This window comes from Passer montanus, unplaced genomic scaffold, assembly GCF_014805655.1.
Source record: "Passer montanus isolate IOZ18808 unplaced genomic scaffold, ASM1480565v1 scaffold47, whole genome shotgun sequence".
NCBI lineage: Eukaryota > Metazoa > Chordata > Aves > Passeriformes > Passeridae > Passer > Passer montanus.
In genome coordinates, this window is record NW_024369596.1 from 4,602,260 (window position 1) to 4,616,585 (window position 14,326).

General features: G+C 47.9%; 1 protein-coding gene across 2 annotated transcripts in view; it reads right to left on the reverse strand.

Annotated features, from left to right (window-relative positions):
- LOC120508459 (protein CEPU-1) overlaps nt 1-14,326 on the reverse strand; it is a 356,395-nt gene that overhangs the window by 192,835 nt on the left and 149,234 nt on the right. Inside the window, exon 1 of one of the 2 annotated variants that reach the window (XM_039722094.1) lies at nt 11,253-11,322. The exons of the other annotated variant lie outside the window; for it this stretch is intronic. Within the exon in view, the coding sequence (XP_039578028.1) occupies nt 11,253-11,316 (64 nt within the window). The 5' untranslated portion in view covers nt 11,317-11,322. Of the gene's footprint in view, nt 1-11,252; nt 11,323-14,326 lie in introns of those variants that run through there. 2 annotated transcript variants of the gene reach the window in all.

Consider the following 14,326-nt stretch of genomic DNA (forward strand, 5'->3'; position numbering starts at 1 on the left):
ACCAAACATGAGCCACAAACACACAAACCAGATCCTCCCCACAGCTGCCAACTCCGTTGATTCACTGCCAAGCTCACTGCTGGGGGTTTTTACTTGTTTTTCCATGGGGAAAACCAGGATCAGGTTCCACTTTCTACCTTCCTGAGCCTCTGCCACTGGGACCTGCTGGTACTGGCAGGCTGCCCTCGGCAATACACGCCTTCACCAATCTGGGATCTTCACAGCTGCATATGATGGTTGTTGTTTTTTTTAATTTTAAAACCTTATTTACAGATTTCTCACCACACACCTGTGTGCACTCCTTTGCATTTTCCTGTCCTATACTGCCATCCTGCCATCATTTCTTAAGACAATATTCCCTCAGGAAGAAAAGAGAATCACCTTATCCAATTTTCCTATACAAACAGCCCCAAAAACGCATCAGGGCCTTTGTGTTGTGACCCCTGCACCTATTTTCTCCTTGGAAGAGGATGCCAAGAGCTTCATCCCCTTCATATCCCCAGAAATTCATTTCTCCAAGTGTCCTCACCCTGTTCACTGGCTGTCAGGCTGATGTGGGGAATTTACAGCTCTGTCAAAGGAGCACTGCATGACTTAGGGCCAGGTCTGGTTGGAAATAAAAGGATCCTAACTCGAGCAGAGATAAGTCATCCTGCACCACACTGAGCCCAGGAAAAACAACAGTGAAAGAAATAATTTAAAAGGTGGAGAGAGAAACTCCCTTCTCTTCTTTGGGTTTTGGACAGAGTCTTACAGAGAGAGAGGCACCCAAGGGAAAAGCCAGCATCCCTCTACCATGGTGCGGGGAGATGTGGGATCCCTCTCTCCTCAGCATTGCTGGTGATGAACTCTAAAACACAGCCTGTGCCTAGAAATTTCAGCTCAACATTTTGCTCTGAATTGCAGAAAAACCCCAGGACAATGTAAGAAACCAGTCGAGGGTCAAGGAGTCAATGCTCAAATACCAGGTCAGCCACTGATTCCAGCTCTTGGCACTTCCCCACCCCAGGCAGGCTTCGGGCCCTCAGTGCTCCAGGTATTATTTATTTTACACTGTTCCAACCTGTTCTAAAGACAAAATTATTCACCTCCTCCTCAGCGTTTTCTGGTGCTTCCCACACCAGTGTTAAATGCTCTGGAAACCTCCTCACATCCATCTTTGCAGCCCTCCCTCTGTCTCACTATTTTCCCTGTTTTACAGCTGGGAGCAAAGCCCCTGGTGCTTTGGTGCTTCAATCTCCCCAGTAACCTTTGCCAGCAGGAGAGGAGGAAATAAGAGCACCAAACTCAATGGAGCATCCAGGGGGATGAGGACAACCTTCAGGCAGGGATAAATAAACAGTTCAGAGTGTGGGGTGGGATATTTACACACTTGTATTCCACATCTAATTTAAGGAGCTGATGTCCCCTGGCAAAGCTGAGTGGGACAGAGCTGCTTTTCCAGGAGCTCACCCAAGGAGAAGCCTTCCTGCAGCAGAACAAGGGGCTCTGCTAGGAGAAGCCATTCCTGATGTTCTGCAGGATGGCTTTGAGGATCCTGGAGGGAATGCTGTGGGAATGGCACCCTGAGGACCCCAGTGCTCCATTTCCAGCATTCAGACATCTCCTGGGACACCCCTTGGTTCTCCCAGCTTGATTACACCAGAGAGGCACAGCAGCCCTAGCATCCACACTCCAGCAGTCCCGTTCATGAAACCAGCCCTTCAGATGTAATTTCCAGCCTCTTCTCCCTCCCAGCCATCCTTTTCTCCCTCCAGACCTCCCTTCTCCCTCCCCTTTTCAGTACACAAAAGGTCTGCTGCTAAGCAGGGGTTGCCATGAAAACAAGACAAGAGTTCGGGTGGGGAAAAGCGCCCACGTACCATCCTCTTCTCCCAATATAAATAAATAAGGGAGGGAAAAAAGATGGATGTTTAGTGTCACTTGAGAGGTGCATGGAGCAGAAATTATGGCAATTTCCTGTAACTGGAATCAAATGCCCAACTTGCCAGCTCGCAGCAGGGCGCTGCCATTAATTCCAACACTTGTGCAAGAGCCGCGTTCCCGTTAAAGGGCCAATTTTGACTCCATTTCTCTGATCAACAGACGGCTCCGAAATTGGGCCTTGATAGATTTGATCAGGGCAGAGTTTGCACAGGTTGTGATTTTGGCGAGGAAAACTGCAAGGAAAAATTGTGCTCAAAATCCTGCGGTGCTGGTGAGGGGGTGGGAGATGCCCCCGACCCCGGCACCATCCCAATTATCCCAGGCAGATATCGCTGAGCAGCAACGTGCCAAGGGAATTGGATGGATTAACCACTGTAAAAACAAAAATGTTATTTAATCAAAGCATAACCAAGTCCAGCTATCTCCTGCAGGCTGTCACAGGGATTGGCAGAGTTTCCTGTAGCCCTAGCTTGGGACAGTTAAGCTGCAGAGGAACTCTTCTATCCAAGACCTGATTCCTGCAGTTTCCTCCTCAGTGTTTCCAGATAAAGAATCAATTCCTGCATGACAAATACCCCAGGATATTTGGGGGTGGTGTGAAGGTGCTGCACCAGGATGCCCACGGAGGTATTGCAGACAGACTGATGGATGATTGCCAGCCACAGCATGGAATGATCTTCCTCGAGACTGAAATTCCTGGAGCTCCAGACTGGAAAGGAGGCAGTGCATGGAGAAGCTGGCATCACTTTTTCTGCCAGCATCTCACCAGCCCTGCCTGAAAATCAGGACTCCAGCTTGCCTCATGACAGCCCTGGGACAGGGATATTTGGGGACAGACAGCCCCCCCTCTGCTCCCCATCCCACAGTAAGCCATACCCAGTCACCCCAGGACACCATCCCTCCTGGAATGAGCTGTAATCCCCTTTGAGATGGGGAGCAGGATCATAACTCCCACCACAAAGGATGAATATTCATTTTGGCACTAAGTCCCCTATCAGGACTCCCAGGCAGGTGGTATTAACACTGGATCCCCAGAGAGTTTTGTCTCATTCTCTGGAAGCAGAGCCCTGGCTTGGAGACACAATAACTCACTTAAGGAGAGCTAATTCTCTCTGCCAGGGGATTGGAAGTGCAGTGGCAAGGCGACACTCAAATGACAGCCTGGCAATGCCACTCGTGTCTCTCCTTGTCCACACTCTGATGCTGGCAGGGCACAGCCACAAATCCCTGTGTCAGCCACAGGTTTGGAGGTGGGATAGAAAGAGGGACAAAGTATTGCTTGTCACTCCTCTGGACACCCAAGGCAGAAACAAAAGCCCCTTTGCAGGTTTGTGCCACGCTCCCCAGTGCCGGTGCCTAATGAAAACATTTGCAATTACAATGATAATATTATGATTTTAAAAGGAATTAGATTCTGCTGACCTAAATATTAACCATGCAGAGAGTCAGGGTTATGTGGACTTCCACAAAGAACATTGCACAGTTCTTTTCCAAGAATTTACAGGAGCAGGGGATAGGAGGAGGAGCAATGCCACAGGAACTCACACCTCCCCTCACCCCCAAGACTGCCAGTGCAATGTGCTGCCTCAGTTTCCCCACCTTTAAAAACAGGATGAATGGAAAATAAACACTGAAATAATTGAATATTGTTTCCCTTTTTTAAAGAAAGAAGCTGCAATCATCAGCAAAAGATGTTTCCCTCATCTGACACTGCAGAGTATTAAACTGCTGAGCAGTTGTGACAGGTGCTGTAACAGCAGCATTCATTATCAGGTTGGATCTGTTCAGTGCTCCTCACTCACGTGCTCCTCCCTAGAGACTGCATTACCCCTGCTTTACTCCGGCTTTACTCCTGCTTTACTCCTCCTCAGATATGGCACTGACTATGATGTCACTTAACTCAGCGATGTGCATCACAGCATTGCCACAGTCCCATCCAGCCAGGCCCTGTCAGCTGGTGTGTCACAGAATCCCAGAATGGTTTGGGTGAGAGGAGACCTGGGACTCCATCCTCATCAAACTCCAACCCCCTGCCATGGGCGGGGACAGCTTCCACTATCCCAGGCTGCTCCAAGCCCCATCCAACCTGGTCTTGGGCACTGCCAGGGATCCAGGGGCAGCCACAGCTGCTCTGTGCACCAGTGCCAGGGCCTGCCCACCCTCACAGGGAACAATTCCTTCCCCATCATACCCCATCCATCCCTGCCCTCTGGCAGTGGAAGCCATTCCCTGTGTCCTGTCCCTCCACCCCTTGTCCCCAGTCCCTCTCCAGCTCTCCTGGAGCCCCTTCAGGCCCTGCAAGGGGCTCTGAGCTCTCTCTGGAGCCTTCTCCTCTCCAGGTGAGCACCCCAGCTCTCCCAGCCTGGCTCCAGAGCAGAGGGGCTCCAGCCCTGGAGCATCTCCGTGGCTTCCTCTGTACTCACTGTGACAGGCTCTCACTCCATCTCTCCCTCCAGACACACCCAGCACCACCTTCCCCCTCCATAACCCCCTTCCTCAAGAGGTTTGTGTCACCTGAACCATTTCTTAGCACCAGAACCCCACTGAGTCCATCTGTGCCACTGTAGGAGACCAAGTTGCCGTGGATCAGCTGTGTGTGATCTGCTCTCCCGTCACACACCTGGCAGCAGAGCATCCACCCAGACCATCTGGATGGAACAGAAAGGGGTTTGTACCCCTTTGTCCCTGATGTTTGACCAAAATAACAGCTGAACATGCCTGGGACTGCATGGAAATGTCAGGAGAATTAAGCTATTTCCCATCCATCTCCAGAGGAGATCAGATCTCCTCTCCAGTGGGCTGGCAGTCCCTATTTTCATGGATGAAGGGAGGCATAAAACACCTGAGGAATAAAACACACAGATAAAAATGAGCACAAGGTCTGCTGGTGCTCCTGCATCCCAGGACCTGGGTGCTGAACACCACAGCCTCTATTTATCAACAGATATGAAACTTTTCCTGCTCAAGACACTGCTTCCCACACTGGGCAACTGGTGGGGGATTGAAAGCAGCTCAGTCTCCATCAGGGAGGAGGTTAATTATAGCTCCATCATCCTACCACGGACACACTGCAGCCGGGGGCTGATGAGAAACCTCTTCCTTTCCCTTTGGATTGGAAGGATGAACATATTTAATCCCTCCCGTGCTATTTCAGAGCCCTGCGAGCCTGAGAAGATTCATGGCTGGTTTTTCACAGTGCTGCTCTTCCTGCTAACGATGCCCTTCCCACTAATATATGCCGGATGGGATTTGCATTAGTCAGGAAGGGGCACCATAAAATGGAAGATATGGAAGAGGAGGCAATAAAACACCTGGGAGAAGCACTGCCTCCAGAGAAACACGCCTTGGTCCCCCCAAAAAGGCTCTGCCCTCTGTGCTGAGCCACCCTACTGCCAGCAGAAACTCTTCCTCTTGGTGTACCAGGAGTTTTACATCCCCATTCCAGAGGCTGCAGGAGGTATGGGATGATGGTACAGGTGGGAAGTCCAAGCCCATCCCCAGCCCTGGGGATGTCAGCATCACCCTGGGAGTCCTCCCTCTCTATCCCTGCCCAGCAGCCTTCCTGAGCAAAAGCTGAGGGTGGAAAAAAACATCATTTTTCTCCTTTGAAATATGCATCCCAAGCCAGCAGAGGGGGGAAAAGGCAAGAGGAACGGGCTGAGGGTTGTAGGCACAGCCAGTTTGGATGCTGAAGGTGCAGGTTGTGACACGAGACTGTCCCCAGCACTGCAGGGAATAGTCCAACACCTGCGAGAGGACAGAAATTCCCTTTCTGTGGCCAGATGGCAACAGCAACAGAAATAACACACCCTCCCACAAGAACAGGGAAAAAAAAGAGCAAGAAGAACCAGGAGCAACCTTTAAAAAGGTGCGTTGTTTCTTTCCGCTTTTTAAATGGCATCATATCAAAACAGCCCATAAAAAATGAATCTGAGTGTGTTTTGTAAATTATAGATTAGCCAGGAGCAATGCTTCACTACAAAGCTCGGTGCCAGGTTGCAATTCCAGCAGCGTTTCTGCCGAGCCCGCTGGGCAGGAGGTCACAGCAGTTGTAGCACTGTGTTCTCTCTGTATTATTATTATTCTGATGCAGAAATAATACTGGTGCTCTACACAAGGCCAGTGAGTAGGGAAAGAGAAGGTGGGTGGTGGCGGAGGGAAAGGAGCAAGGATGGGGCTAAAATTGTTCTTTATTCCCTTTATCTTGCCCTGACTGACTGAAGGTACGTGTCACACACAGCTGGGTGGAAAAGAAATCTCTCCTCTACCTTCCCCCTTTGAGTCCATGTCTGTATAATCTGAGAGATTCTTGCAAAATCAAGGCCTTATGACTGAGTGGGAGGGAAACTACTGCTCTAAATACATAGTTTCGGGCTCTGAAGCTGAACAAATGTCTGTATCTCTGGGTTGTGAGCAATCCTGGGGATGGAGTACATGATGTGGTACCCGAGAGGAGCATCACTGACGTGATCTGCTGCGTTTGGGGTTTTATTTCACTCTTCTCTGCAGGTATCAGACTGAAGAGGTTAATATTAAAGGCACCTCATGCCTTTTAAAAGAAGGTCTGAAAAATAGCTAGATTTGGGGTTTCTGCTAATTTCTAGGGAGCTTTGATTTCTCCTCCTTTGTTTGGCAATTCTTTTTGAGCACCGGTAGCAAAATTGGCCAATTACCATAATTGGGTCACCCCTAAAGACTGTGATAGACACCCAGGGCAACCTACCAGAGAGAATCTGACTTATGGCTCATTATTAGTGAGAGCTTGACAGGTTATTTCAGTAACAGGCAGCAAAGGCAGCAGAGCAAAGGCACTGGGGAGAAACTGAGGGTCGTGCAGCTGGCAGGGCCAGGGTTGGTTTAGTCACTGCTGGTCCCACAATGTCACCACGGGCACTGCTCTGGGGCTCAGGATGGGGGCACAGGGTGCTCTGTGTAGGGTTGCAGCTGAGCTGCAAATTCAGCACAATTCCTTCTGTCCAGAGGCTGGCTGTTGCTCATTCAGCTTGGCAAAGTGGCGGCTCGTAGGTGACACCAGGTTCCCAAACACCAGAGAGCTCCACTTCATGCAGAGCTGTGCTTTGCCTCAGTTTTTGGGGTTTTTTTTAGTATTACAAAGTTGGCTGCTGGGTTTTGTGATGAGGAGACTGACTATCAGATCCTGGTCCTTGCCCATCCTTGGCCTCAGTGTTCTTGAATCAAAAGGTCATAGAAACACAGAATATCCTGAGTTGGAAGGGACCCACAGGGATCACTGAATCCAACTCTGGACCATGCACAGGACAGTCCCAGGGATCCCACCATGTGCCTGGGAATCAAGTGTTTGTCTTTACCCATGTGGGGATGAGTGAATACATTCACTTTGTAATCGCAGCTCATAGGAGGAAAGAAGGAAAAATTGATTTCTTACTGAACTCCTACAAGAATCCCTCAAAAATCCCAACTCTCAGATTCCCACTCCCATTCCACAGCATTTTGCCCCACCAGCATCAATCCTGGATGAATTTCCTTCCTGGGATCCCTTCCAAGGAAGGATCCTACTCCTCTTCCTGCATCACCACTATTAACACCCAGCAAATGCATCTTTATCCAAACCATGAGCAGCCAGACAGCTCCGCCGAGGAACATCTCCCTCTCCCCGAGCTGCTGAAGGACTGTGGAATCAGGATGGAACAGATGTTTTAAGGACTCCATAAATCCGTGAAGATAAAAAAACCACCCACCCAGCACTTTCTAACAACCCCCCGTGCTGACGGGCTGGCACATCGGAAATAAATACAGCCACCCACAGAAAGTCAGATAAATCTCGGCATTACATTCCAGATATATATATATATATTTGTATATATATTTATATATATATATATGAGTCTGTGCATATATATATATATGAGTGTGCAGATATAAGAATACTCATGTTTTTTAAAGACTAAAATTGCTAAATTTAGACCATTATGACTAAAATAAAATCTTCCTTCCTCTCTCCATCTCTTCTTTTCTCCCATTAATCTCAGCAGCTCCCATTGCTTGTGTACCCCTCTGTTCCCTCCCTCCCACGGTTTTCGTGACTCCCCAACTCTCCCCCACCACTATCATCTCCCCCACTAACTCCTCACCAAACTCCAATGAGTTTTTCTAATTAGAGTAATTAATTTTCTGCCCAAGTTAATAAGACTGTCTGCAGTTCAGAAATAATTGGGCTTCCCAAACACCAATATTCCCTCCCTTTTCCCCCCTCTCTCTGCAGTGAGTGACGAGAGGGCTCCTTAATAACTCAAACTCTCTTTTTCACCCGATGGTTTTACATTTCCAGCGTTATTTAGTTTTTCCATTAACTCCAACACCAGCCTTCCCCTGCCTGGGGCACACAGGAGGGAGCTGGGTGCTGAGGGATGCTCTGGCATGCAGGGGATCCCTTCCAAGAGGCAATAAATCCCTTTGGGAATCCACAGGCACCACTCCTCCCATGGTACCAACCACCAGGTTAATTTGCCCACACCAAGCTTTGCTTTCCCCCTGCAGAGTATTCTGGAGTTGGGATTGATTTGGGTGCCTGTTGCTCTAAAAGGACATTTTGCCATGAGGAAACTCTCCATTATATCCCCCAGGTAAGGTTTTTCCAGAGATAAGACCCTATAACACATTCCATGAGAGCCTGAGGAGCCTTTCATCTCTCTGGGACAGATTCACAGGCATCCCTTGGGGACAAAATGGTGATGTCCCAGAACACAAACCCTGCAGCCCTCAGGTTCTCCAAAGCCTAAGATGGCCAGAATTTCTATGCAGGCACCACACTCCACGATGCTAAACCTGGATAATGTATTTTCCTGGTGGGAAGGGATTCTACAGCATCACAGGTGCTGGAGCTGCCAGGTGGGGCTGGAACACATGGGATCAGCATCCCTCATCCTTGAGCCCAAGCATCCCACAGGCTGAAGTTCAGAGGTCAGACAGGACAAACCTCCAGATTTAGCAGCCAAAATTAAATACTAAAGCAGGTTCAGGAGAAAAAAAAAAAATTGTGCAGAATTGTGACAGCACAGGAAAAAATATCTCAGTTTTAAAAGCATTAATGGAGCAGGCAATTCAACAACCTTCACCCAAAAGCACCCAAACACTTCGACTTTATAAAAGAAAATGGTTCAGTGACAATGAAGTTCAACATTTCAGTGGAAAAGGCCTGTCAGGTTTGGAGCAGAGTGAATCAGGCCATCAGAAGAGGCAAATTCACATCAACCCTGACTCATCACCGAGGCAGAGAAGAGCAGAACCTTTGTGTGGTTTTTATGATACAAACCTGCACCGAGAGATCCCGGCTCACCAGGATGGGAGGATGGAGCGAGGATTTCATTTCCTCACACCCTCAGAGCATCTCCTCCAGGTGAAATTTTGGCTGTTGCCATCCAGAAGGTCAGAGTAGATTAGGGCAATGAGCTGTCCTGGCCTTAATTCCCTGTAACGGGCGTCCTGCCTCTTACTCCCTCTGCTAATCAAATAAAAGAAAGAAGATAAAATGCCAACCACAAACGAGAGATTTGCAGCTGGGGGATCTAATTCCAAGAGTCTGCAGGCCATAAAAAGAAGGGATCCATTAGCATCCACTTACCTGCCATGATGAAGTGACCGCGATAAAGTGCACAGGATTAAATAAATTTAAGTGAATCCCCTGACGGCATTTTTATGGGATTGAAAGAGGTTTTATCCACTCGCAACCTCTATCCTCGGAGGGAACTGATTCAATAAAAACCAAACCCACTTCATCTAGCAGGAAGGCAAAAAAAAAAAGACACAAAAACTCCGCAACGTTTACAGAGTCACTAAAGCAGTCAGGGAAAAAAATTAAATATAGGGCAAATCCCTGAGTGGGAGAAATGCGCAGAACTCTGCTGCTACAGCTCAGCTCCATCATTTTAACTTCCAACTTTTAATGCTTGCACTCCCTGGGGCAGGAGCAGTCGGTCCCTGCTGCCAGGCACCTTGCAGCTCCCACAGCATTGGGAGTGGGGGGAAAAAAAGGATTTCCCACTCTTTTCTCTGTCTCCAGAAATTCCCTCCTCTATCCCTCCAGCTCAGCACCTTAATTGCCCCTGGCAGCCAACTCCAAAGCAGCTGGATATGCAAACTCCCTGCCACCTCCTCTCGCACAGCCAGGCCAGAAATAGGTCTGGCTCCCATCTGCCCATGAGGCTGGGAATCAATTCCTTCCCTGCTCCACTGTTTTGTGCTGAGCTTTGCAAAGGGACACTGCTGCTGCTGCCTGCAGATAACATCCCGCTGCTCCCCGAGGATGGAGATGCCGTTTGCCATCCAACAGCCTCCATCTGCTGCCACAGCCTGTGCACATCCCAAACACTGACATCCCAAACACTGACATCCCAAACTCCGACATCCCAAACACTGAGCATATCCTAAACACTGACATCCCAAACACTGACATCCCAAACACTGACACCCCAAACACTGAGCACATCTCAAACACTGACATCCCAAACACTGACATCCCAAACTCTGACATCCCAAACACTGACACCCCAAATGCTGACATCCCAAATGTTGAGCACATCCCAAATACTGAGCATCCTGAACAATGATATCCTGGACACAGAGCATCCTGAACACTGAGCATCTTGAACACCAAACATCTCAAACACTGAACATCCCAAACACTGAGCACATCCTAAACACTGAGCACCCCAAACACTGAGCACATCCTAAACACTGACATCCTAAACAGTGATACCCCAAACACTGACATCCCAAACTCTGACATCCCAAACACTGACACCCTGAACACTGAGCACATCCCAAACACTGACACCCCAAACGCTGACATCTTAAACACGGAGCACATCCCAAACACTGAGCATCCCAAACACTGAGCAAACACTGAACATCCCAAACACTGAGCACCTCAAGCACTGAGCATCCCGAACACTGACATCATGAACACTGAGCACACCCCAAACAGTGACATCCCAAACACTGAGCATCCAAACATCAAACATCCCAAACACTGAGCATCCCAAACACCAAGCATCCCACCCCAGACCCCAGTCCAGAGGCAAAATAACGCTGCCTGCAATCCTGAGCCTTTTCTCCCATGTGTTGCTGTGGCCTCAGTTTCCCCAGGTGGAAGCAAAGTGTGGCACAGAGGGCACTGCCTCTTCCACCTCAGCTCTGACAGGGAATTTGCTTCCAGCAGCATGGCCTGGGACTCAGTTTGAGGCTGCCAACCCCTGGAAAACCCCAGAGGCTTTCAGACCAGACCAACCCATTCCTGAAGATCAACGACACCACTCCAAGTGCTGGTATTTCGCTGTGAGACGCACGTGAGCAGGAGGAGCAGATCCCAGGACAGGTGTCAGACACCTTTGATGTTCCAAACAGGGACATTTGGGATCCTTTCCACTCCACAGACAGAGCTGAATGTCACCAGAGCAGTGCTGTGCCCTGCCAGAGCCACGCATCCTTCAAGCATCCCTGGATCCATCTGCATCCTGCACCTCCAGCCCCAAGGAGCATTTGGGGTTGCACTCAACCCCACTGCACCCCATTTATCTGCCCCTGCATCTCCCTCTGGATGGATTTCCCTCCCAGCAGGGCTTCCAGAGGGGTTTGGCTCCTCCTACCCACATCCACCACCCACCCATCCTGCACTCCCAAATTTATCTGCCCCAAATACATCATTTAACTCCATCTTTTAGAGCCTCTCCAGTCTCTCCTGAATTTTCCAGGGACAGGGCTGGGGAAGGAAAATGTCCCTTCTTTAGGAGCTCCAGCAACAGACTCCAAAAGCCCACGATGAAAAGTAATCCATAAATCTGGACCCAAATAACAAATAATATAAATTCCTATCAGCGGAAGGAAAATAAGGATTAGAAGCTCCTCGGAACAAAGCCATTTTCCTCTGATGTACACGAGAGTAGGGGAAAACCATTTTAATTACTGATCAAAAATAAATGACTTGCATTTTCCAGGGCTCTCTTTTTATTATTATTATTTTCGAAATTACTTTTGTAGAATGACTTAAACTTATTAATATATTTATAAGGAAAGAAAACACCCATAAATGCTTGGAATACAGAGCCAACAAATTAATTAACATCAAATTACTCATGGTTACTCCAGCTTGATACTAAACATTGCTCCCCTATTATGTGGAGGATGGACAAAAAAATCTCTTGCAGCTGTTAATTATTTCAATTATTAATTTTATTTAATAATTCATATCCCTTTTCCCGACCCCCTGGAGTATGTTACAGTATCTACATTTCTTCCTCTCAGTCTCCATTTCTCCCTAACTCCACTTTCAGCAAGACAATCCATCACTCCACAAGGTTACTGGCTTAAGGACAGAGGGGTTTTTTTATTATTATTATTTTATTTTATTTTTTATAATCGACAGTCATTTCCTCCAAGAAATACCCCCAGTAAATACCTGCTCTAGAGAAATGATAATAAATCCTTAAAGGTGAACTTAGCTGCTTTTCCCCTCGCGTGCTGCCTTTAAAGAATAAAAAGTAATACATCTTAAAAAAAACCTAAACCCACCCTCTGAGAGCCCAAATCCTTCCTAGTACATACATGGAGAGTGAATTACAGATAAATCCACTTGAAAGTCAAGCAGGGAGGATTTTTTTAAGCACCTTTTAGGTCTGGATTAAGGTTCTCAGCATCACCCAAGGCTGTGCTCACTCCATGGACCCTTCCCAAGTGTGTTCCCAAGGCCAGGTGGCAGCAGAGAAAGGGAAACTGAGGCACGAGGAAATGAAATTTATTTATGGACTTGTGTTGCCCAGGGAAGCTGTGGCTGCTCCTGGATGCCTGGAAGTGTCCAAGGCCAGGCTGGACAGGGCTTGGAGCAGCCTGGGACAGTGGAAGGTGTCCCTGCCCACAGCAGGGGCTGGGGCTGGATGGAGATTTAAGGTCCCTTCCAACTCAAACTGTCCTGGAATTCTGTGATTCCCACACCTCTCCCTCCCATGTGCTGTTCTGAAGGGATCCCTTTTCCACAGGCATTCCTCATTAGGTGAATGCAGTCCTTAAAATACAAAAGAATATTTTTTTTAAATGATGCAGTTTCAGCCTTTTTCTATTTTTCCCTCTTTTCTCCCTGTTTTTAAGCCCTCAGCAGCTGCCATTTGGAGCTTTTGTGCTTAACCACCCTGAACAGAGACTTACTTCAAAGGAAAAAGGAAAGTTGAGATTTCAGCAGGACTCTATCAGCCAGAGCATCAGGAAAATTGCCTTTGCTTTTGGAAGCAGGTGAAAAAATATTGCATGGAGAAAGGTGTGAAGCTCCTGAAAAAAGCTCTGCCACCCTCAAAGGGAAAAGCTCAGAAAAAATAGGGATGGAGGGAGGAATTGAAATTTTAAAAAATATATCTTCACATTCCTATACATTTATTTTTCCATAAAAGAGCTAAACCCTACAAAACCTCGTTGCATTTGGGGCTGCTGGGGTTCAGGGATGTCACAGAATTTGGGATTGATCTGTAGCTGGGGCCACCAAACCACTTCCTGCTCATGGATGCACACGGCTCCCGTGTGCCTGAGTTTATTTGGAAATTAATTTCCAGATCAAAAGGAATCCTTTTAATGACAGAATTCAAGTGGGGGTTGGTGGAGGATGGAGAAAAGGATGAAAAACTTGGCACCCCCAGGATATTTCTTGCTGTCAAGGGGATCCATAATCCTGATATGGTTTTGGGGAGGAGAAAGGTGGAATTTGGTGTTAACTCTGGGGCAGAGAGTCCCAAATTTGATTTCAGAAAGGAAATGTTTAAGGAGAAACAAGAGCTCCACACTCCAGCACACACACAATAAAAGCCTCATCTATTAATCTTCTCCCTTGATCTAGAGGAGAGAACTAAAATGACACGTGATGCTCTTTGCTGATCTCTGGAGGGCAAATCAAATCCCAAATGAGGCGAGCAGCAGCTCCAAAAGAGACACGCTGAAAAATAAACAGGAGGATTGTTGGTTTGGGGTTGTTTCTGGGAAGGAGAGAGGGGAGAGGTCACTTTCAAAACATGGGGTTTTCCCAATTCATCTCTTAAATATGGTGCGTAATAAAATCTGATTATTTTGGTGGGTGGCCTGGATTATTATCTGGTTGGCTTGGATGGCCTTTACATATTTCCCAATGGGATAACAACAGTTTAGAGCCTAAATCTGACAGCTGCATGTCTGATCCTGTTATGGAGCCCCAAAACTGCCCAGCCTTTCTCTGGCATCACCCTTCTGGGGATGCCCAAGCACTTAGGAACAACAATCCAAGCTTCTCTCCCACCCCTGTCAGGCAGCAGGTAAAAAATCAGTCCCAGTTTGAACAGCTGGGGAAACTGGGGCAATAAAAATGGGAAACAATTTGTCCATGCTGGCTCAATAATGTGCTTATAAA